Genomic DNA, 24,893 nt, shown 5'->3' on the forward strand with positions numbered 1-24,893 from the left:
TTTTTTTATTTTTGCGCTTTTAAAAATGTTGTACTCTACAAATAGTACTTAAGTCAATGCGCTTCTTTCAAATAACATTTCAATTCTAAATCAGTTATTAATATGCGAGTTTTTATGCGAATTAATGTAAATATACAGTGGTGGCCAAAAAATTAGCACAATTTTTTTCTTTCTTAAATCACTTCTCTCGTATTGTAGTTAGAATTAAATGAGTTGCATCATAAATTTTTTTAAATTTTTTACTCACTGAAGAAAATCTTTGTTCTTCGGAAGCTTCATATGTCTGAACATATTTCAAAATCCAAAGCTTCTTATAAAGCTCCCATTAGGCTCGCGAGATTTTTAATAATGCTTTTTCTATATAAAGTATTTTTCACACATACATATGTACATATGTATTTACATGCCAAGATTCCTGGCATCGGAGAGAAAAAATAAAAACGCCACTTTAAATAAAAAAACCCATTAAATTATTATTAATTTTATGATAGGAGAGATAGAAGCAATTTTTCGATTTAAGTTGTTGAAAAGTAATGAATATCTAAATCCCGGGATCGTAAAAAACGGAAAAATTAACATCCCTATTACATATGTATGTACATAAGGGTGCATCACCATAAAATGTAGGTTTTCCTACCGGAATCATAACCTTTATTAAATTTTAAGACTTCCGACAAAATAATTCGGAAAAATATTAAAATTTATGTGAGCTGGATCTCCAAAAATCTCTTTATTTCGATACCGTTGATGTAATTTAAAAAAATGGTATGCTATGTTCTGAGGTAATTTTTTAGAAAAAATATTAAAAAAATAATAAATTTGTTTGTGCTACTTTTTTGCCCATCACTGTACTAAAGTACAAATTTTTATACATTTTTGTTATTTTGCGCTACTCAACAAACATTGTCCTTTATTGAAACTACAAATACAATATTTTTGTCAATATCAATATTGGTAAAATATTTATTTTATTTTTGTTAAAATGATTTTCATATTTTAGTCAGCTACTCAATGTTACTCGTAGATAATGCATAATATCGTGCTGCTGAGGCACTATAATTTTTTTCTTTTTTTTGTGATTAAAATATATTATTTTTTATGTGAATGTACACACCCTGCAGAAAAATATTATCAATTGATAAAAAATAACCAATAGCTCACTTTTAATTAGCTATGACAAAACTAGTTTTAAGTGAGTTGTAAAGTCATACAGACGTTATCGGGAGTTTGTTTTCTTTAAACAAGTTCCTGTTTAAATATCCTCAAACAAACTTTACTTTGAATATAATTTTTTTTCTGCACTTCCCATACTTTTTCGAATGCAGTAGAAATAAATTTTTCGAATTCAGCACAAATAAATTTTTCGAATTCAGCACAAATAAATTTTTTCGAATACAGTACAAATAAAATTTTATATTATCATTTTGAAGATATGTCAGACGGAACTCGAATATGGGACCGCCTACAGCAGAATATGTAAACAAATATGTGATGTTAAATAAAGTAAATAAATAAACAAGTAAAAAGTTTAAAAATATATATATTTTTCTTATTGATATTTTATGTCCAAAAGTAGTTAGTTATAAGTTAGTTAACACCTAATGCAGAGGTAACCACCCTTGACGATTTCGCGGCCATCGCCATACAAATATGTATATGTACTAGTCAACTTGAAGTTAACTTATAGTTAGATACATTTCCTGCAGGGTATGTACAGTACATAAATATGCATGTGCTTATGTAAGTATGGATGTGTGTTTTTGTATGATATTTTTTGTAAGAGATTCTTCGTGCAATTGGCGAAGCGATGTCAAGGATGCCAACAAAAAAATTATTGTGCTTTAAACATATCTTCCAACTAACTCTTATTCCACAAATGTATGTTAGTTTTCGATTTTCATATTATTTTTCTTAATCTCTGTTCATTACATTTTTTATATGCAGTGTTTTTTATGATTTTTTCTCTTTCCCTTTTTTACATTCTTTTTTTATTAAATTTTAAACGCATGTTATCTCTACTAAAACACGTTAGGGTAATAAATCTAAACGCTTAAATGCCTCGTAACCAGGTAAACCTCGTAAACTTATTTAATTTTGTATGGAAAATCGGTTTATTTACGAGACATTTACGCGTTTCCATGTTTACCCATATTGTTTTGAAAATCTGTCACTTACCTACTTTATTTTAGGATTTACTACATTGTATAAATATATGTATTTATGTATGTATTGTAGGTATAGTACATAAAAAACTAATAATTAGGAAGTGGTATTTCAGCTGTTAAGTGAACGAGCCAAAAATTTATGGCACAAAATTGTGCATATAATCGTGGAAGCGTCACACACTGGGTTTGCAAATTATAAATCGTATTTTTAATAGTTTTTTACCAATTTGATCAATTTTTCAGTGAAATTTAAAAATTTCTTGGAAACAATTTTCATAGCAATCGGATTTGCTTCGGGTCTTGTTAGATAGAAAAAATATGGTTTTTTTTTCGATAAAAACATTCTTTTACAATATGTACATATTTCGTTGTTACTGCAATTATAAAACTGAAACATGCTAGAATATATTAAACAAATTTTTGTTTGATTAAAAATATTCTGTTTAAAATACATACATGGTAGAAAAATTAAAAATCCTTGAATTTGTTGTTTAAAAAATTACTTGCAAATATGGGCTAGGCCAAAAAAATTTTGGCAAGGCCTTTTTTTTTAAAAAAAAGTTTACTTATAAAATAAAAGCCCCGAATTACAAAAAGATAGAAATTTCACAAAAAAAAGTTGTTTGAAAAATTTCTAAAAAAAAAAAAAAAATTTTTAATTTTACAGGAAAAATTATTTTCTTTAAAATAGCTTTCAGAAAAGTTAAAAACGATATAACCAAAAAAATATTATATTGCAATTATACAGCTACTACAGGGAGGGCCAAATAAGATCTCCAACTTTTTGCGGCCAACGGCATAGCATGTTTGTTTTCTTTATAATTTTTGGGAATATTTATTCGCGTGAAATTCGCGACAGGACCGATTATTTCATAGTAGCAATTGATTAAAAAGAATACGCTGCATAACATAAGTAAAAATTAGTTTTCTGATGCGTCGAATATAAATGCACAAATGCAATGAAATGCCTTGATTGGCGCTGTAACCGCCTAGGCGATTTTAGCCGAGTCCAACAAAGCATGCCAGTCGCTTTTCTTCTGTGCCAACTGACCCCAATTGGAAATGCCAAGTGAAGCCAGTTCCTTCGCCACCTGGTCTTTCCCTTTCCTCCGTTTACCGCAACGTGGCCGGCGTTGTATTTGTGATAGTTATCTTTATAGTTTCAGCCCACCAATGGATTTTTATGAAGCTTCATCTAACCTATGTAAGGATCCCGCTTAACCGAAGTAAGTTATGTGTGGAGGTCGCAATGGCAAATTTGGTTCCGAACTTTACGCCTTTTCTCCGTTACACCTGAGGATTGAATCGCTTAAATTTTCATCTGTGGAAAATAAAATCGTTCTGCATCTCGCTAGGACTCAGCCTAATAAAATCTGTTGCCAAATCGAGTTACAAGTAAAAAAAAAAATCAAAAATATACCCGTACGAGGGCATGTTGGTTTGAGGAATGTTGCTGAAGTAGCAGTCTTTGTTCCAACATATACAAGTCTGATTCGTTCCGGTTACGTAGACCCATCTGTCGTAGGTACGTAAGTCGACATGTCGTATACGTATGTTACATACTTTTAAGTCGACCCTTAATTCAACAAAATTTAACAATAAGTTTTTACGGGGCGAAGTCTAAATAAATAACGTCTTTAAAGAAGTAGTGGGTTCATTAGGAAAGAAATAACGTAACCAAATAAATTCACTTGAGGCCAATTACAAGGTACATATCGCACACCGTCTTCAAAAGTGACACAGCTCAAAATTTAACATTTCCGAAATTCTGCGCTAAAAATCTACAGAGCTTTTATTTACCTTTCAGCAAAAGCTGGAGAAAATTTCTGTTATAATTAAAAAAAAAAAAAACCTATGGTAAAGTCGCCCTTGCCCATATGATTAGCATGTGCTACGAAATAGTTTTTCGCACTTTCTGACGAACGTATTATTTTGAGTTGTGACCCTTTTGAAAACGGTGTGCGATATGTATGTATGTCTCATCAAAAAGCATATTTAGCTCATTTATGTACGTAACCTTTTTTAAATAACATACTTTTGAGATAATTACATGCGCATCAAGCAACAAATTCTATTACTTAGTACAAAAGTATACACATTTTAAAAGTTATAGGTATATTTTATAAGAGTTCGTGCACTTTTGGAGATTTTTATTTTGTGTTTTTTTTTTCGTGTTCGACACGTACAAAAAAACGGGTTTAGCACCCAACAGAATAATACATAAATAAAATTATTTACAGAAATATTAAATAATAAATACAAAAACGTTAGTATTTTTATATTAACATGCACAGGTGTGTACTTAAACTTATTAAATATAATAAATAGCAAAATTGTGTAGAGGACAATAAATATGTATTTACATATACATTTTATTATATTCAAGTATGTATATAAAATAGAAAACACTTATAAACATATTTGGCTTTAGTTTACATAATATTAACGGACGATAAATGAACAATGCTGAGGGTTAATCGAATCGCTGGCGCCTGGCACAGCACAAATGAGACGCGCGGCAAAAAAAATACCCGAACGGAGCAAATTTTAAAAGTTCCTGAAAAAATTTGTAACATAATTTTGTGTTACACAAAGGCATAAACTTTACTTAAACTATTTCGCTATTGCTATTTTGTGTTTTCTTAAAATCCTTAATCACACTTAATTTTTTGCAACCGAAATTTAATAAATTATAAGCTACTCGCTTCATACTTTCGCTGAACGTCTCAAAAATCACAAATTTTACACAAATTGGCAATAATGACCGCACTATAACGACATAAAAACCTATTTATCACTTATTTGAGAAGCTGTAACAGCCAACAAATTTCTAAAAACATCACACATTTCCTTAATATAAAGTTAACCTCATATCAATTTTGTTCAATTATCGTCCTCTTTTTGTGTTAATATCTATGCGTTCACATAATGTTTATAAATTGTTATGCAATACAGAGTTTTATACTGCAAAGGAACGTTTTGCAATTTCCAAAATTTATTTCCAACAAATTGCGCCACGCCTATGTAATTGTGTACCCAGACCTCTTTATACTTTAATTACACCACCCAAAAAAGACGACAATACAATGGCACAGCAATTTACTTAACATCCGCATTGCCAGGTGTAGCAGAGAGCGCCATTTTAGACAGTGTGGCCAAGGAACGTTTAGAAGTATCCGAAGTGTCGGAAAACAGGCGGCGGAAGCTAGAAAGAAAATTGAGATTTAGAAAGAATATTGCTTAAAGTAGAATTTTCAATATATCAATGGCATTTTATTAAAATAACTTATCTCGGGATATGACATTTTTTCCTTTAAAGTAATATTTCAAGGGTTTCCTAAACATTTCTTTAACTATTAGCTAGCTGTAGGTTTATTTTAGAATATCCCTTTTAATAGAAGCTTATTAAAATATAAAATTTTTAAAGGAAACCTTATTATTTCTTTTTAATTCAAAGTAAAACCTACTAAAGTTATTTAAGTTGTTTTAATTAAATTGGAACATTTTCGTTAACAAACAGCTCGATACTCGAAAGGCGTTCAGTCGAACCGCTGTTGTTGTTGTTGTTGTAGCGGCTACAGTCGAACCGCTAAATTTTTTTAGTCTACGAGTGCCTAAAAAACTCTTCAATTAGCGATGAACAATGTTTATGCATTTGACTACTGACCATATTTTACTTTTCAATCATTAAACCCAAACAAAATCACTTAATGCAATGTATACTCACAATTTGCGTATACCCGATTCACTGCTCTTCTTCCAAGGAGCATCGTCTGGCTCGTAGGGTAAAGGTCCTTGTACGGGTGCATCATGGTCAGGTGGCCTGGGAAAGGTAAATGACATAAGGTTAAACGTGAAGTGGCTGAGTACAAAAGCAATGTAATGCCAATAAAAACATTAAAAATTAAAAATTCAGAGCAGAGGTTAGAAGCCCAACACTAAAGAAATGAAAATAATACAAATGCAAATAAAAAATTTATAAAGCAAACAACTTTTGAATGTATACAACAATAGTGCCGCACCAAGTCGAAAGCGACACTTGCCGCCACTCAAGCATAGCCGCCTCCACCCGAACAGCATAAAAAAAATAACTACCCCAACATGCTTTATAATCCACATCTACACACACACGCAAACTATTATTTGTTGCTTTTTACTCACGTGCCGCACACCGCTTCATGCGCTTCTTGTGATTCCTCATCCACCTCATCATCTTCGTCATCATAATCATACGAACTAGAATCACCTCCACCACCAGCGCCACCCGCTGCTGCCAGTTTCGCATTACTAGGCTTGAGTGCCTTCAATTCTTCGGTCAAATTGTCAACAGTAGTGATTAATTCGTCACGTTCGCAAATTAACTCCTTCAACTGTAACGTGGTGTAGCGCGGACGATTCGGATCATTCGGGTCGTCGCTGCACGACTTCACCAAATCCTCATTCTCTTTCTCTGCCAACCCAAGTTGCTTGCGTAATTGATTAATGTCACGGTATTGGTCTTGTAGTTGAGCAAGGAAATCAGCGCGCTCTTCGCACAGCGTCTTCACTTGGGCTTGTAGCATTTTGCGCCGGCGATGAGCATCGCGGGCGGACGACTTCAACCGGTCCACTTGTATATGCAGCTAAAGGGGAGAGCAATGGATGAGAAATAAAATGAAAAGAATATTTGTATATATACATACAACATATAATAACTTGCGAAGGATCGTAAAAAAAAGACACACAAAATACTAGGAAAAGCAAACAAGTATAAAAATAAATGCTAACACAAATAAATACAATAAAAACTCGCTGTTATGGCATGGCAAAAGTTTTAAAGCCGGGGTTCAGCGTTGTTGCTGTACAGGCAGCTGCAGATAATTGCCAACCAGTTGATTAAATTAGCCGAAGTTAACGAGCGTTAAATACACTTTATGATGACCTGAATAATGGAAAAAATCGCCAAGGCGCGTTGTAGCATAGCAGCGTAGGGTAATTAATTTTTCGCAAACTTTACAGAATGCAGAAAGGAAGGAAGTTGCGAAGGAGTTGTTGTGTGGGTAGAACATAGAATAGGCTACAAACTTTGGTTTAAGTTTTCGTTTAAGGCAAGTAATCAATTTTGTGTTTAAGTATTTTTACTACATAGACTTTTGGCTGGAATAGTTTAGATATTCCGTGATGATAAAGCTCATGTAGTACATGTACAAAGGTGCTTTTGTAAGATAAGATGTGGCATTTTGTATGTATATACCATCCCTGTTCTTCAGCTGACTTACATTTTCTATTTCTCCGTATTTTTCCTGCAACTCATGCTCCTTCAATTTCAATTCGTCACGCTGTTTATAGATTTGATCTTTTAAACGCTGCAGCACTTGCGTATCCGTAAGCGCACTATTCAGCTCATTATTCGTAATACTAATAATACTTTCGGTCAAACTAGCACCCAAGCCGGAAGATTGTGCTGAAGAGGACTGCAGATCTTGGGTCTGCTTAACAAGTCGCTTATTCTCATCCTGCAAGGACTGCACCATTTCTACCAGTTCATTGGTTTCGGTACGCCATTGCTCCTCCAGCACTTCCATTTCCTGTAAATAGAATTTATGTTATAAGTTATTATTATTGACTAAATTGTGTTTTCTGTGCCAAAACTTACTGTCTCGAATCGCCTGCGGTACTCAGCTCTCTCGGATTTTTCACTCTCCAGTTGTGCAATCTTATCGCGCAATTCCTGTATAGTCGCATTTTCCCGCTCATTCTTCGTTGCCAATGCCTCAAGCAGCTCCAGTGTATTTATAATCTTTGGCATTAGTCCCGTAACTGCATCAGTACCATAACGATCAATAATTCGTTCATATTCCTTGCCAATGTCCGATGCTAAATCGTAGACATCAACAACGGCGATGTCATCGATGGCATCCAGCACCATTTCACCCATTTCATTGATGTGAAAACCGGGCATGTAGAGTCGAAACCTAGCAACAATGTTTCCTACACTCGATTTACTTGATTGTTACTAAATGAAAAACTAAAACAGGAATGCAATTGTTTCTAGTTGTTCTTAAGCTGCTAGACGTTCGCTCCTCCTACAGCACTAGTCTCCTTTTCACGCTGCCTTTTTGGACAAATATGCGAGTGAAGTTTAAATAGCTATTAAGAGTTTTATTGCGCCTCTATTACTCGACAGCTGCAGTTTCCTCCTGCCAACGCTACTTTAGATGCACCACTGCCCACACACGGAGCGATTTGGTGTCGTCACTTCTATAATTAATGAGTGGAGTATCTATACACAAACACCTTTTTATTAATACTCGTATTAATATTTGATTTTCACACCCTAAACTTTTAAATATTTTATGTAAACAATTGCACTGAAAATAAGTATATCCTTGCAGGTTTGGTCCTTGCGCCAGCTGGAAAATATTGGATTACTCCTTTTTGAGACCGTTTCGCAAATTCTCCGTGAGTAATCGATGTAGAGATGCCAACTCTAGCAGGTATTTGAACTTTTGGTGGAATGGAGAAATTACATCAAATTTTGAGAGATGTCAGCAAAATATTTGGATTTCGGAGGAATCGGCCTTAATGTATAATTGAATGTGTAACGTCCCGGTTAGTGGTACTTAACAGGAGTGTTACATTTTTTGTTACTGCGAGAGAAAACCAAGCAAAAACCTTCGGCTTATCAAACTATCCTGGTATTTAAAGAAAATGAGAAATTCTTGTTGGATTTCGGAGGAATCGTCCTTAATGTCTTGGCATCCCGGAGTATCATCGAGCCACAGATGACAGTGCACAGAGTTGCATGTATTAGTAGTAGGGCCAATATTTTATATATGTTGACTTTTACTTAATTTTTTAATTTAACGCTTGGGATTTCATATAAATAAACATGTGCATAAAAACAATTAACCTACGATCGGAATTATATGTAATTCTTAGTACATGTTCTCTGATTTATCATATTTTAATTTCTCTTTTTCTCATCCCTTAGACCCCTTTCAGGCACGTCAAGTCTTGATTTCAAGTCTGCTCGTGCGTTGGCGAAGGAGGAGGGACGAATGTACTTTTCCCCTCTCTGCACACCTCCTTCGCCCACGAACCGAACAGACTTGAAAGCAAGACTTGACGTGTCTGAAAGGGGTCTTAGGTTCGGCCCTATTTACCTAAACGGCAACACTTGCTGTTCCATTTCAAATCCCGTTTCGTTTGCGGCTGCAGTTTTTTAGTTTGTTTTTTTACTTTGATTTTCCTGTTTAGTCGAGTGAAAAATTTAGCAACTGCGGTTAAAATTACAAATTTTAACTAGGTATCTTGTTATTATTATAAACAATTTGTGCTTTTCACTACAAATTAAGGTAAATGTACATTTATCTGTACGTTTTAAAAACTTTAAGGCGTGGCAGAGCAAGTAACAGGAAATTGCTCCAATCGGCAGTGCAACGTGATCCCTTTGTTTTCTGTCTTGACATTTGCGGAATTTCGGAAGACAAAGCAAGTTTTCTGATTACATGCAACTTGATAGAGACGCGGCAATAATTTTTGTAATATTTTGCATTAAACCCTGCAAACCGCGTTTAAACTACTGGAAACTGTGCTTAATAACGTGGACGTGTATTGGTTGTGCATATTAAACAAGTGAAAATGTTCAATAAGAATTTATCGGCTAATTCGGCCATAATGGAGGCATTGGAGTCATTGCCTGGAATCGGGGTAGGTAGAATAATATATTTTATACTATAACTTTACAGCCTATTTGAACAATATACGAACTTATTATTATGGGCAATAGAGGATCACTTTAATTAGTAATCCAGAGTAGCCAGAGATATGAGAAATCTGCGAAATAATGGCCATGTGAAGCGAATTGCGTATCAGAAAAGTACCATTTTCAAGTGCTTGTAAAAATTTGATATTAGTTTTTAATCGTTTAACTCAAATATATACATATATAACAAGGGATTTTCGATAAGTCAGCCATGCTCAGATCATAACTCAGCGACGTCCATAGTTGCACAAACCAACAAAATACGAGACGACGTGCACGGATGCTGAAAAGAGGTGTGTCAAACTGGTTAATGCGCTTTCAACATAAGTTCTGTCCATTTGTATTGATAGCGTGGTTCTGCCTCCATAAATTTGTAATATTCTCACTTTGTTTAGGGGCTTTGTTGACATTAGCTGATTGTAAATATGCAATTCCATGCTCTTGATAACCTTTTAACTTACATACATTATCATGTATATGCATGTATGCATTCAAATGCATTTGATTACTTCAAAATTTTATAGACAAACTGGAAACAAGCAAGTCCATCGCGCGTTTTGTATTTGCTACAGCAGCACAGCTGGTATATTTGAGTTGTAAGATAATCCTCTGGTATATAGGATTTCCATGGGAGTAATAGTACTATTCATGTGCACTATTGTACTTTAGTTAGACCGATTTTTGTTTATTTTGTACATCGCAAATACACATGTATACAATAGCTTTCATTATCAACTTGCATGCGTCACCGTTGACCATTGACATAAATGTATTTTAAATTGTTCGATCCTAATATACGCAGTTTAAGTTTTTATTAAGTTAAAATGTGTTTGCTTAGCCACATACCGATGGTCATCTGCAATAACGACACAACTCAACACTAAAAAAAACCTTAATACTAAACTGGCACATGTCTCTTATCAAAAGATTTAGTAAGGATTAGACATTGTTCAGTACATAGTAAGTTTTTTTAGTGTTGCGTTGTGTCGTTATACACAAATTGATATTTCTGAAACTGAATATTTCTAGTCATTAGTCGAATGTACTGAAGTAAGTAAAAATGTTTAAACATTAAACATTTTACTAAAAAGTTCATTGCACCTAAGTAATGCTATGTATTTTAGTAAAAGATAACTAAAAGGGCGTGCCTCGGGCTATTACCGGTGCACCTTAATTTTTTTTGAAATGTCAGTTAGGCTACTCTGGCCCTCAAGGCCTCAATTGTCAAAGCAGAGATCTACTATCAATAGTTTTTAAATATGTTTACCAGTAAATATATGTACATACATATGTATGTACAATCGAACGTTCCGTTCATAGTTTGTGTTTGTTGTACAATTAAAGCTGATACGTATTTAAATAATATTTTGTGGCTTTGACACTGAAATCAACAGCTGATGGAAACGTGACTATTGGACAATGCTATGGTTAAAAGTTGTTTTTAATTCATTTACTAGTATGTATGTATGAAGGTTCATTTGTACATAGTACTTTTGTATGTAAAGCATTTGTGTCTTTCCGAACTATTAGCATGTTATGCGATTGGTTTTGTTTATAAACAAATACATATTCTAGCTTCCTCTTGTGCCTGTGTTATAAATATACGTTTTGCTAATCTATAAAAACTTTACAGTTAAGTTTTTTTTATATAACACATGATCAAAATATTTTTTTTACATGGAAAAAAATCCGCAACACCCTCGACAAAAAAAATTCTAAAAAATCAACGGTAATTTTTAGCGACTTGAAACTTGCACTTTATTATACTAAAATTGAATGGGCTACAAAACTGCATACCCCAAAATTTTCTAAATATTCTAATTAAAAATTTTGAAATTTTGATGACAATTTTTTGAAGTTTGATTAATTTTTTTGCAATTTGTGCAAGCTTTGCAACTTTTGTTATTGTGGTTTCTGATATAGCTTGAATTATATTTTAAATGAAAATTATTAAAAATAAATAAATAAACATAATTTGCATGCAATATCGTTTTGAATTTCGTTGCTAATTAGTTGCACGCATCTGTATACATTAGAGTGGTCCAAAAAATGTTTATCCGAGATAGGGTTTGGGGCACCTTCCAGAATTGTTTCTCTTGCCAAAAGAGGTGCTGGTACCAAACTTTACGTTTCTTAATATAAATTGAGAGGATGGTCATATCTATAGCATCCCCATTTCAAAGTGATATTGTTTGCCACGTATGTTTAATTATTTATTTTCAAGAATGTTCAATTAAAATTCAGTTCATTCTCTTACAAAACCCATATAAACCTAAGTTTGTAAGGGACTACAAAAAAAAAACGCAACAAATGTTCGTCCAAGTTTCAAACTTTTTTCAGAAGTGTTAGAATTTTTTTTAGTACACAGTTTTATAGCACATTAAATTTTATCCGATAATGTGCAAATTTCAAGTGGCTAAAAATTACCGTTGATTTTTTTGATTTTTTAGTACTGTGAGCCTGTGCTAATTGATAGACAACGCCGTGCGACAAAAACCAAAACTTTTTAAAACACGAAAAAGTCAATATATTCAAAAAAGTAGCTGCCAAATATAGTATAACTGCGTTTTTAATTTTTCTCCCTGTCGTCAGGATTTTTTTATAAAAGGCTTTGAAATTTACAGGATATTATTGAATAAAAAAATTATTTAAAAGATTTGGTGCATTTTAGAGTAACAATATAGGTATCAATGAAAAGGAAAAATTCTGTAGAATTAAAAAAAAATTTGCTAGCTCGATGCTCTTCTTCTGCTTCAAAGCAACTATCAAAAACTTCCACCAGTAAAAGTTACGAATTGGCACAGCAGAAATGTAAAATTTTCTCACCATAGTAAAAAGTTTTTCCACCATAGAACTTTTATACTGATTAGCATAGGCCCTGTGTACTTAAAAAAATTGTAACACTTCTGAGAAAAAAGTTTGAAATTTAGGTGAAAATGTGTTGCATGTTTTTGTAGTCTTACAAAGTTTTAAACTTTGGTTTATATGGATTTTGTTAGAGAATGAAATGTATTTTAATTTAAAATTCCTAAAAATAAATAAATAAACATAAGTGACAAACAATATCCATTTGAAATGGGAGTGCTATTGTATTGGCCAATACTGTACATAAATCAAAATTTCAAACTTTATACAAAATTTAAGAAAATGTAACAAATTTTCATAAAAATTTCAAGCTTCAGAATTTTTATAATAGCAATTTTTGAATAGGACGAACTCTGAAAAAAATACGACTTTACTTCGTTATCCTCATTTTTACAGCTCCTGTAGTGTGAATCGGTGCGTAATTTTGATACCTTATTCAAGAAAAAGGTGCGAAAATATGCGACAAATATTTCAAAAATGTCCTTAAAATTTGTCCTACGAAATCGCAGTTCAAACCGACATACTCTCTTCTTGATCATGGAACGGAAAAAAACAACTTTCGTCACTTCAAAAATCGTGTCAATTATTATTAAATCCGTTGTAGCCATCAAAATTATACGTTTCGCCAGAGAAAACACCATTTCTAGTTGCCCTTTCAAGCATGTGAGTTATGTTTCTGAACACAAGTGTATAGAGTAATCTGTAGTTTCCTTGTGGTGTCATCAACACCAACATTTTTCTTTCCTTTTGGTCCACTATCTCGACAATAAGATGCGGACCTCGTAAAGGACTTTTGTTATTTCCGTCTAGCTTTTGTGCTAGAGCTCCATTTCATGCTTTTTTCATGTGATGCTGTGAGCCGGCTTGCATTTCATGAGACTAATTGCGTTTTCTTTTCTACAAAAAGATTTGTCTTTTTATTACCCTATACTTAGTATTTGTGTGAAGAGCGTACAGGCAAGGCAACATTTCTCTGTAGAAAAGAAAGCGCTATAAAATGGTACAGGATAAAAAGCTTCATACCCAAAAATTTTATAAAGAGTCAGGTTAAAAAACTCGAAATTTTGATGAATATTCTGAATTTTTTAAAGTTTAAAACTTTGATTTATATGGTTTTGTTTAAAGCTTGGACAATATTTTTATAGAAAAAATTACAAATAAAGATTAGCTTGAAACATTCGATTTATTTAGTTTTAGTTAAAGCTAGTGACCAAGCTTTATAGAAAAATTTACAAAAAAATTAACTTGAAAAGCGTTGTAAATATTAAAACAAAAATCAACACGTGAACACTTGTTTGAGTCACTATATGTATGTACATATATGATGACACATTCCTTAACATTTATTCTCTTAAGCGCTCAATATGCTTACAAATAACTACATTTACAACAAAGTGATTGCCTTCATTACAGTCGTTTACATTTGCTAAAGAGATCAAACGATATCTTATCTTTGTACATATAGTATTTTATATAAAGTCAAACGAACGCGATGCACTTAGAAGCTGTTTCAATCGTTTTCTGTTTTTAATATTTCTCCAGGTGAAAAAGGCAATGAGTTTCACATATCCCCCAACAATGCGGCAACGTACAGTAACGGCTAATAGTCATGCAATGAGCCCGCAGTACTACTACTTATTTTTCTTTTACTTTACAAACATATTCTTGTTATTGTTTTTCTCGCAATTTCTTCATTATCCCCCAAAAAAAAGCTTAAGGAGGTGCTTTAGCGATTGCGGCGTATCGGATAGTCTACCCTTTCTATTGAAGTCCCTCGAAATCAAGAATTTAACTTTGTGCTTAATAAATCCCTAACTGACTCAGTAAACGACGAAAATCCTCGAAAACTATGCAGTGCTGCCAAGTTTTTCCGTTTTACAACACTATGTAGTCGAGTCGAAATTTTAGGCAATGACATGAAATTTTCGATACGATTCGACTCACGAAAAACGATTCGCATTCGACACGACTCTCGCAATAAGCCTGAATATGTTAGTGTTTGGCCGAGCTTGTATCATCAGGCTCATGCATATCTATCCCTAATCAACCGCCAAAAAAGCGTAAACGGCCGCCGCAATAAAAAAGCATTTCTGCTTCAAAAAGAAAATTTTGAAAAAATATCGGTAACGGTCACTTTGCGTTAAGACTTTGACATGGACACAGTGCCTTTTAAGCCGATAAGAACCCTTACGGCTGATTTTTAAAACCTCAAACGTTCACCAGTCCGTATCTTAGTCAAAGTCAGCTATAAAGATTTTGAGATCTCACCTTTACCTTAGATATACATATGAATATCTATATATAAACCAGCATGAATCAACTGGGAACAATTTTCTCCTATGTTTCTCAACCGATTCGAATGGTTGTTGCTTTGTTGGAAAGGTGTTTGGTAGGAGGAGTGCACAAAGTTTTAACTTTCCCGATAGGTGGCGCAGGGGTCGAGCTACGCTAAAAATTCCCATTTATGGTCTGATTTGTTTCAAAAGCGGAATATATATTCGCTATGTAAGGAGAAATATACCTGCCAAAATGGACAACATATTCCGAGTTATTTCAAATTCACGTCCATGCAATATGCTATTATATCTTTGATGCTTTCCATTTTAAGGTGCAATCCCGTATTCCTCGGACTCGGACTAGTAAAACTGTCAAAAAATAAAAATTCACTCAGAGCGAGAGAGTAACATTGAAAAGTACGGGATCGCTTTCTAGTAAAAAATGGTAACTTCTGTCAACTTCAACATAACCTCCAAATTTTGGTTGTAAATTTTTGCTTATTTTGTATGTAAACGCACTCAGCTCACACTTGTAAATAACCAAAAACACTTTCAAATTCATTAGAATCCACTTAAACAAGTAATTAAATACTTTTCAACATGAATTAGCAGAGTGCAATTTTCTTTTGTTTACAATTTGGTTGCCAAACACACTACAGCTGATCGTTTGACACATTTACCAGAATTTACCAGCAAAAAATTCTCGGACTAAAACTGGTAACTTCCGTGTCTCACAGGGCTTCATAAACACCACCTCGTGCTATGACACATGCTGCCTGAGTACTTTTAAAACAGCTTCCGTAATTGGCGTGAATCCATATTTTGGTAATCGATGTGCTTAAGCCGCTGTTTGTTAAGGCCGTCCGACCTTCTCGGTACTGTTATATCAACTCCATAAGCGAAGCCACTGCAATTAGCCTATGGTTCGTCGTTATCTTCTCGTCTGTTCCCGTTTGTCGATAAAAAAAACAGCCGTTCTCTGGGTGGATGGTAGGACGCCTCTATCATAACTATGCTACTTAGTGAAATACCTTTTTCTCTTCGTAACACAAGTGATTTGCTGCAGCTAAATATTTCTGGCATTCTGAGGTGAGCTTAGCCATTTCATGATGCCTTCTTCATATGCGAGCTATTGAACCCACTATTCTTATCCAAAGAAAATTAATATCAAAAAAAAAGATCGCGAAAAAGACTTGCTAATTTTTCACTTGTATTTTGCTCGCCAATTCGCGCTTTCAAGTTCGTTTCCCATTTCACGCTTCCATGCTGTCTACTACAACCTATGTACGTTTAACTCTAGTGCTTACCGCCTCTCGGCGTGTTATCACTCTCGTATGTATCATTGCTTGATTTCTCGCTGCTTGCATAGTTATTTGATTTTATTTTTATTTATTTACCGCAACTCAGCTGTTCTTTTGTTATTTATGTGGCTTTGTATCAAATATTCGAAGCCACTTCTACGAGCAGCCAACCACAAATCGACAACAGAAACCTTTTGCGCAGCACAGCGTCTCAAGCGCTCAAGTCAATGGTGAAATTTCAGTTTAGCTGTGCACAATGGCAAAAGCGCTGCTGCGTATTTATATTTATTTTTAAAATTATCAGCTGTGCAGTTTTTTAATTATTATATTTTTTTTTTAATATCTTTTAATAGTTTTTTCTTTTTTCCACCACTTCAGGTGCATATTTATGCAATACTAGATAAGGGTGCGGGCGCGCGCGAAATAAGCGCAATCAAACAGGGAAATTTGCATCTAAAATTGCAATTGTAAGACTGGAGTGGTTGTGGAATGGAACTGCGTGGAATATTAATTTCTTATATAAGCATGAGCATTATTAAAAAAAAGTGATGGAAAAAATGTGGTTTTCTGTGTCGTTGGATGAGGTAGGTTGAGAAACGAACTTCTATGAAAATTATTTAAAAAATGCTAAAAATGCGGTTGTGTATAAAAAAATTTAACAATCATATAAAATGATTTAATTTGTTAGAAAATTGCTTCGGAAAACAAAATAATCAGCTGTTCCTAAAACTTGTAACTTCTGGCTGGTTTAGCGCTTTTATACTTTCTTGCATGTTTCTTAGTTTTTGGCAAGTTACTGGTTAGTTTTCTATGTTGGAGATTTCGAAAACACAATTTTTTTTCGGAAATTTGGTTAGTGGTAAGTTACTGGAGATTTTATTACTGCAAAGTACGAAAACATAGGTATTGTCTGCCGAGAGGCGACTACCAAACAATGCTGGCATCTAACCTGGTTCAGATGTTGAGGGTTGCCACCTGTTTAAAAAATAATTTTCAATTTGGATTAAGGTAATTGAAATACGTATCGCCCAATGGGTGCCAGACGAATCAGGTCTAAGGAGATAGTAGTTGAAAATATTTTGCAGAGGGTTACCACCTGTTTTAAGAGTCGAATATACACACGGTATATGAAATTTAAAAATATGGAGTCATATGAAATTTTTAGTTTGAACATATAAGTGTTTGAATAGGGTTGCCTCCTGTCGAAAAAGTTAGATTGAAATTATTTAATAAGGTAAATGAATTTATAAAAGTTGTTAATCAATCGAAATGCGTTTGAAAGGGATTTATTTGGTCGGTGTTATGCAGAAATTTTGTTTGGTCAAGCTGCAGCAAATTCGGCGTTGTCATATAAAAAACTTTTAGACAATTGTTGCTATACACAAAATTCTCATTTCGTGTTGGCAATAGCCATGAAAACCATAATGAACGTGCAACCCTGTGAAAAACTCGACATAACCACCTCCGAGCAAACTAAGCAGCCGCCATTTAATTTGCCAAACAAAAATATGTCTGCATAACACCGACCTTTCTGAATTGTGTTTTGGAGAGTCGACACGTGTTTAAAAAAATCTATTTCAACTTAATTCATCAGTTAATTGTAATATAATTCACAATGCCAAACAAAAGATTTAAAAAGATTTAAGTTTGAAAATACTTTTAAAGAGGGTTGCCATCTGTTTAAAAAGTCTAATTTATGTTACTTATACACAAGTTAAATGAAATGCTAAAATTTTAGTACCAAGCGTTAGAGTTTTAAGGAAACTTTAGTTTAAAAATAATTTTGATTGGGGTTGCCATCTACTCGGGGTGTAATATATCAACAGCATTTTTTGTGAAGGTCGCCGTTACTTCGAAATTCAAAAATGAGATGTCAAATTAAAGTACTGGGCCGGTAAATGTGTAATAAGGTTTTTTATTTTAGAAGTTAAGACATTTTATAGCGGTGCGGATGATCTGAAATTTGATTAATTGAAGTACCGAGAGCTCTTTTCACTCAGACGAATTTAGATGAAACATTTGGAATATTTTTTTAGGTTGCCTGTTTATAATATTAAATTCAGTTGGACCTTTTAACGACTTGCGGGTTCACTAGTATATACATATTTATGTACGTATGTTTTTACCGTGCTGGTTAATCTTCAAAATATCAGCTAAATGGAGTTATTAGTACTAGTTTTACGTTTAACCAGTAAATGTAAATCCATTAAAATTTCATTGCACTCGTACAAGGCTATAAAGGTACAAAAAAAAACAACATTTAAAATTTATATTATATTAAAACATTGCGTTAAGCACCCTAAATTTTTACATATTTCCATACACAGTTTAATTAATTTCTTTTATACATTTGTTCTCTCCTCTACAGAACGACACCTCCAATACGAATGTACCGATTAGCAATGATTTCAAATCGATTGATTGCTGCATTCCTGTCGCCAAATATGAGCTACCCGACTACTCCACAGATCATTCGTTTCTACTGATGGACGCCGAGGAGAATTTACGTATACCCACACCAGAGTTATTTCGCAAGAAACTTAAATGCAACGATGACACAAAGATCAAAGTAATTTCCATATTCGGCAATACAGGCGATGGCAAATCGCATACAATGAATAATACTTTCTTCGACGGCGCCGAGGTGTTCATGACATCGGCAGAGCAGAATTCTTGCACGATAGGTGTCTATGCGGCACTGCAACGCGACATGGATGTGCTGTGTCTGGACACCGAGGGACTGTTGGGCTCATCCAAACACCATAATCGACGCATACGCATGCTGTTGAAGGTTAACTGCATATTTTGTTATAAAGATCTTACTTGTTTTAATAATATTTTTTATTTCATTTCAACATAGATTCTGGCCGTTTCCGACATTGTTATATATCGCACACGTTCCGAACGTCTACACAGCGATATGTTTGAGTTTTTGGGATCTGCTTCGGAGGCGTTTTGCTTGCATTTCGCACAAGCACTGCAGTCGTTGCCAGTGCCAGGCACAGCGCAAACGCTTGGACCCGCGGTCATTATCTTCCATGAGACACAGCACACAAACCCGCTTGATGGTTGTAAGTACATGCCTTTATACATACATACATGTACAAAAAGGAAGGAAATAATAGCCAAGAAAATATTAAGCCATTAAGACGCTTTAATATTTTTTATTGACTATTTCTTTATCATTCCCTTTTGTGTTATTATTTTGTACATTTATTTATTTATGTATTTTTTGTTTTGTTTTTGCTTTGCAGCTGTTGCCGAAAGCGCCGAAGATCAACTGCGCAAATGTTTCGAACGTCACAATCAGAAAATCAACGCTTTCAGTTCAGTGCGCTATATAGGCATACAAACGCCAAAGCATGTGGCCACCGATTATAGTAAACTTAAGTCTGCTATAAAATTGGAAATCGCTAATACCACCGTACGTTCGCCACGTCAACCCAGTGTTGTGTTCAAAGCAATGAATGCGCTCAATACCAAATTCTCCGGTGAAATAGTGGAGAAATCAATAAATCCTTTTCCCGAACAATTTTTCACATGTCCGGTGCGTTGTGAAGCGTGCAACCAGCGCTGTCAGCGTTCGATGGGTCATTTGAGCGATGGTGAGGCGCATATGAATCAACAGCCTTGCAACTATCAGAATCAGTATGACAATAAGAAGTACCTGTGCAAAATATGCTACAAAAATGGCAAGGAGGTGAGTTGAAAAGAATTGGTTTTTTCATAAAAAATTACATAGTATCCAATTTGCAAAGAGTATCCGAGAGCTTATCACACATAACTGGATAAATGATTGTCCTAGGCGAAATTTTCACAATATTTAGATATAGATGCAGTTATATATTTAAAAATAAGACCTTTCTCCTTTTGTTTCTGAGATACAATTTTATAGGTAATTTGGTACAAAGTGAGTTAATAATGCAGTTATACTGAAGTACTCAAGATATTTCCAAAGGCGTTATACATTTTTGGTTTCTCCTTTATCACCGAGATATTTAGTATAAAGTATAGTTATAGTTAATAAAAAAATTTACTGAGGAAAAACCTTCGTAAACTCGAAAATAATTAAAAATAAACAAAACATAGAATAATTTAAGAACTTCGTGAATTAGTAACATTCTCCGAGACTGAGAAATTGCATTCCAAATTTCAATCACTATTACCCGAAACCTGCCGAAAGTAACATACTACAATCTTTTGTCCATGCGACCATTTTCCTTCGTCCGATACTTTCAGCTCGAGGCACACGATTTTCTTTGATCGGGTGAATTTAAAAATATATATTTTTTTTTTCACAGAACGTCGTCACATTTAGCACACAAACAAAGAACGACAGCTCATGGTCAGGATTGGCTAAGTATGCATGGAAAGGTGGCGTCATCGATTGTCCAAGCTGTGGCGAAATATACAGATCACGTCAATATTGGTTTGGTAATAAGTCACCGGAGGAGACATCTGTTAGGTAAAGCGAAATTTAAAAGCATAATGCTAAACTGTAGCAAAAAGATGAATTAAATGCCTATAAAAGGCATACATAATTAAAAAAATATACATATCGCTTATTTACTTCAATAGTGCCATAACTCAAAAAAACAGAACTCGAGAAAACTGCTTTAAAGTTTTGAATTTACATATACTCCCATAGTAAAAATGAATACATATTTTGGTTTAGTGGGGTACTGTTAATCGATACAGCAATGAAATTTTTACACAACATAGAAGAAAAAATAGCGGTAATTTCTGCGTACTTAACTCAATATTAATAGTCTTTGGATTATGACACTATTGAAGTAAATGATCTATATGTAAGTATAATAAGTATAACATCAAATTGGCTTCTCATTTTGGTATTTATTTCCAATGATAAAAATGAAAATTGTATTTATGTACAATATGTCCAATTTCCTCACACATACAGATCAATAATTGTACACGTTTGGGAGCCAAAGGGTCCATCACACTCCGCACAAATGGTACTCGATAGGGTATCAACACTCGGCGAAGCACTACCCAAACTCCATCCCAATGCAGTGACCGGTTGGCTAGCTGACTGGGTGGCGCCCGGCTATTGGAAGCCAAATAGTGAAATTATTGTAAATAAAAAAAAAAACTTAAGAAAAAAACTACAAACTAAATACATTCCCATATTTCGTTTTACAGAGCTGCCATGCATGCCAGAAGGTATTCGAAAATACTGGTTTACACAAGCATCACTGCCGCAGCTGTGGCGAAGGTTTTTGCCATGCATGTAGCCAAAAACAAATGCCAGTGCCAGCGCGCGGCTGGTCAGAGCCTGTGCGAGTGTGTAATTCATGTTATACGCTATTGCAGAATAAACCGAATGCGGTGCCGGGTAAGAAATGCTGCGAAAATAATAAAATATTAGTAGAGATAATAGAACGCATTTAAAGAAAGAAAAAAATTTATAAAAATAAGAAATTCCCAGAGTATAAAAATTTTGGAATGTGAATTTTGTAATCTGTGCACCTATCAAATTCTTCCAAATTTCATTTCTGCACTTAGCACTTTTTACTTCTGCTTTTACTTTTTTTTATTTCTACACTATTTTGTTCACATTTATGCACCTCAAAAAAATATTACTATTGTCCTTCAAAAGAAAAACTATATATACGTTTATATAAATTTCTTATTGTACAGCAAATACAACCGAAGCATTTAATCATACCAATTCCAATTCAAATTCAAATCCAAATAATAATATCACAGGCCCACCAACGACTGAACAAGCTGACATAAGTGTGCGAAAAATAGGTGAGGTAATCATCAATCCATTGGGCAGCATAACAAAGGGAGCTTATGAGTTTACCAAAGGTATATATAAGAAATTTTGTGTGTATATACATCCCCCACTGAACACCAATAAATTTACATATGTATGTACATCTCTCTCCTTTACCAGGCATCATTAAGGATACCGCCCGCCCCTCATACTGGGTGCCCGATGCCAAAGCGCCAACTTGTTACATCTGTGAGACACTCTTTGGCACTGCTGAAGAGTTGGCTATAGCAAAAGCTAATAGTGTAATTTCCAGTAGCAGTGGCAACAGCACCACTACTAGCAGTCCTGCACCAAAAACAACAAAAGAAAATATTGTCAATGGCAATGTCGCCGCGGGTAGTAGCGCTGGTAATATAACGAATGGCGGTTTTAATATTCCCTCACCCATTGGCGACTGTCTACGCCATCATTGTCGACGCTGCGGTCAAGCAGTGTGTGAGCACTGTTCGCAACAACGCCAGCCGGTGCCCGAGCATGGCTGGGATGTGCCAGTGCGTGTCTGTGATAAGTGTGCCGATCTGAAGCAGTGCGATCCGACCATTGGTCAGGCAGCCAGCGGCAGCAGTAATAATGTTGCAAAATAATTAATGCGTATGCAGCAAGATTTAATGCGTCCCCGACTTGAGGCGGTTGCATTTAAGATGTATGCGTGAAAAAGAGGAGCACGATTTTTCTATGCGCTGTGTGTTTTGCATTTTATTTTTATTTTTGGCCATTTGGTACATTGGACTGCATTAGAAAGTGGTATAAGAATAACTAAAAAATAATAATCCCATATAAAAACATATTTTCCCATTTCTACATTTTTCAATTGATATTCACCTATACATTTTATTTTAGGACTACGCATGTGAACTACGAATGTTAAATATGAAGCGTATAAGAAATTTCACTTAGTGCAAGTTTAAAAAGTTATCATTTTCAATAAACGTTCTACCATATGGATTAATCGCTTTAAGAACGCTGGTTTGGCTGCTCCACCAAATAACTCATAGCAATATATTTTCGGTTTACTTGGGACAGTAAAGTTACTATGTTCCCTTACAACTGTTTTTCTTCAAGGGCACTTGCATTTTAATTATTTTTCTTTTTCGACGACTTCAAAAAACGGAGAAGGTTATCAATTCGTCGGAATACTTTTTTTTTATGTATGTTACCGCATAACTGGACCACGTCAACCGATTTCGATAATTCTTTTTATATCGGAAGTGTGGTGCCTCAAGGGTGGTCCCATACTAATTTGGATTAGATCCGATCATTGGATTATGAAGAAGTTAACGGTACTCCTAAATTTTTATATGAGAATTGAACTCGGTTGTTTGTTTACTTAAAAATTACTTGTTAGTTTGCTGTGCTCAGTGAGGCTTTTGGAAATTTTCAAGTTTAATGTAACTAATTACAGCACCATTGAATATTTATTTAAATGTTTATACGCTTCATTGTACACATAAGTATGTAGTCAATTAGATTTTTTTGTTTAACTCACAAAGGCTACAAAATTGTAACGAATGATTGTGATACTTGCTTGAGAGTTTATGTGTATAGTATATGAATGTTCAAAACGCATTTTGTGATGCTTATTTTTCCCACAAATATATAATATACATATTTACTTCTATATTTAGTACCCATATAATATATGTATAAGCTGCATGCTAAAGCAGAATGTTTGCTAAGCAGCATCTTTATATGAATACTATGTACGTATGTATGTGTATACAAAAATTATTAAAGGAAATTATAAATATATGCATGTATGTTTATACGATACTTTTATTACTACGATGTTATGTTAATTTAGTTAAAAACAAAAAAAAAACTTAAAAGCAAATATCTTACATTTAATGCAAAAGGAAATGAAAAGTTGTCATGTAGTTTAATAAATTTATTTGCTCGAAAATACGCTCTAATACTTGTTTAAATATTTATTTGCATCAAACTCAATGGGTGATATTTTAAATGGTACGTCAGTGAAGTATAGACGTTCTTTTGTGCATGCAGTTACAGTTGCACGGCTATACTCAATGCCGACACTTGCATCCTCGTTCGCGCACTGTGGACAACGTAAGCAACCCATGTGCGAGATACCGTAACCAATCCGTGTGGAGCCTTGGGCCACGGCAGAAAGAGAGGGAGGTGCGGTGTGGCCACTCGGAACTATTCAGTTTGAGGGATCAAAGAAGTCAGCAGCATCTGTTAAAAAGTAGGGCGGATTTGTGGTTGCGGTAAACGAATGATCCGCATCAAAGCTAAATCCAACAAGCTAAGCCTCATTTATGCGCACGCCCCGATGGACGAGGACTAAAGAGCAGTTCTGCAAACGCTTATAGGGAGCATATGAGCGCTGCCTCCTTCACAATGTGATTGTATACTTTATCGCTATGTGGTAAAGAAGGCAATATTGGTCCAACAGTCTCAAAATTCAGCCTTTATCGGGTAACCTCTGGTCAAAGAACGAAGGACCAAGTCGATCATGTTGTTATAGACGGAAGATACGCTTCAAGCGTTCTTGACATCGACTCGGTTTACTATCTTGTTCCGGCCAAAGTGCGCGTGCCCCTCTCTGCAATGAAGAACGTGCATCAGGCAGTGCGAGTGTAATTAAAAATAAAAAACTTTGTACGCCCAAGTTTGATAGGCATTTTCTATTATTACAGTATACGGCGAAATCAACTTAAGTAAAAGTATAGACGTAGTCCGCCTTTTGCTCTTATTTAAACGGTATATAACTTTTTT

General features: G+C 34.4%; 3 protein-coding genes across 6 annotated transcripts in view; 1 reads left to right on the forward strand and 2 right to left on the reverse strand.

Annotated features, from left to right (window-relative positions):
• Positions 1 to 24,893, reverse strand: part of LOC118748873 (microtubule-associated protein futsch) — a 509,684-nt gene that overhangs the window by 120,870 nt on the left and 363,921 nt on the right. The gene's annotated exons all lie outside the window — the stretch shown is intronic.
• On the reverse strand, positions 4,714 to 8,678 carry LOC118748870 (RILP-like protein homolog). The gene is made up of 6 exons (XM_036483591.1): positions 8,488 to 8,678; positions 7,801 to 8,427; positions 7,424 to 7,732; positions 6,327 to 6,787; positions 5,893 to 5,988; positions 4,714 to 5,370 (listed from the first exon to the last, which is right to left on the reverse strand). The coding sequence occupies exons 2-6, from the start codon at positions 8,104 to 8,106 to the stop codon at positions 5,265 to 5,267; spliced, it is 1,278 nt and encodes a 425-aa protein (XP_036339484.1). The 5' UTR covers positions 8,107 to 8,427; positions 8,488 to 8,678; the 3' UTR covers positions 4,714 to 5,264.
• LOC118748869 (zinc finger FYVE domain-containing protein 1-like) lies at positions 9,404 to 23,303 on the forward strand. Of its 4 annotated transcripts, none has more exons than XM_036483587.1 (10): positions 9,404 to 9,453; positions 9,542 to 9,857; positions 18,723 to 19,145; positions 19,215 to 19,425; positions 19,609 to 20,054; positions 20,656 to 20,819; positions 21,276 to 21,450; positions 21,518 to 21,710; positions 22,016 to 22,189; positions 22,278 to 23,303. In XM_036483587.1, exons 2-10 carry the CDS (start codon positions 9,789 to 9,791, stop codon positions 22,739 to 22,741), a joined length of 2,319 nt encoding a protein of 772 aa, XP_036339480.1. In that variant the 5' UTR covers positions 9,404 to 9,453; positions 9,542 to 9,788; the 3' UTR covers positions 22,742 to 23,303. The 4 variants fall into 4 exon arrangements, with proteins under 4 accessions (XP_036339480.1, XP_036339481.1, XP_036339483.1 ...); XM_036483588.1 differs by lacking the exon at positions 9,404 to 9,453 and adding an exon at positions 16,733 to 16,938 and having other exon boundaries at positions 9,499 to 9,857; XM_036483589.1 differs by lacking the exons at positions 9,404 to 9,453; positions 9,542 to 9,857 and adding exons at positions 16,604 to 16,629; positions 16,733 to 16,938.

This window comes from Rhagoletis pomonella, unplaced genomic scaffold (genome assembly GCF_013731165.1).
Source record: "Rhagoletis pomonella isolate Grant_MI unplaced genomic scaffold, Rhpom_1.0 Rhpom_scaffold_00013, whole genome shotgun sequence".
Lineage (NCBI taxonomy): Eukaryota > Metazoa > Arthropoda > Insecta > Diptera > Tephritidae > Rhagoletis > Rhagoletis pomonella.

What these genes read in the sequence shown, in the direction of transcription:
- LOC118748870 (XM_036483591.1), bottom strand. Translation starts at nt 8,106, where the DNA reads ATGCCCGGTTTTCACATCAATGAAATGGGTGAAATGGTGCTGGATGCC. An exon ending in ACCGCAGGCGATTCGAGACA is followed by an intron (nt 7,733 to 7,800) that starts GTAAGTTTTGGC and finishes TTCTATTTACAG; the next exon opens with GAAATGGAAGTGCTGGAGGA. An exon ending in AATACGGAGAAATAGAAAAT is followed by an intron (nt 6,788 to 7,423) that starts GTAAGTCAGCTG and finishes TCTCCCCTTTAG; the next exon opens with CTGCATATACAAGTGGACCG.
- LOC118748869 (XM_036483587.1), top strand. Translation starts at nt 9,789, where the DNA reads ATGTTCAATAAGAATTTATCGGCTAATTCGGCCATAATGGAGGCATTG. An exon ending in GCATACGCATGCTGTTGAAG is followed by an intron (nt 19,146 to 19,214) that starts GTTAACTGCATA and finishes ATTTCAACATAG; the next exon opens with ATTCTGGCCGTTTCCGACAT. An exon ending in TAAACCGAATGCGGTGCCGG is followed by an intron (nt 21,711 to 22,015) that starts GTAAGAAATGCT and finishes CTTATTGTACAG; the next exon opens with CAAATACAACCGAAGCATTT.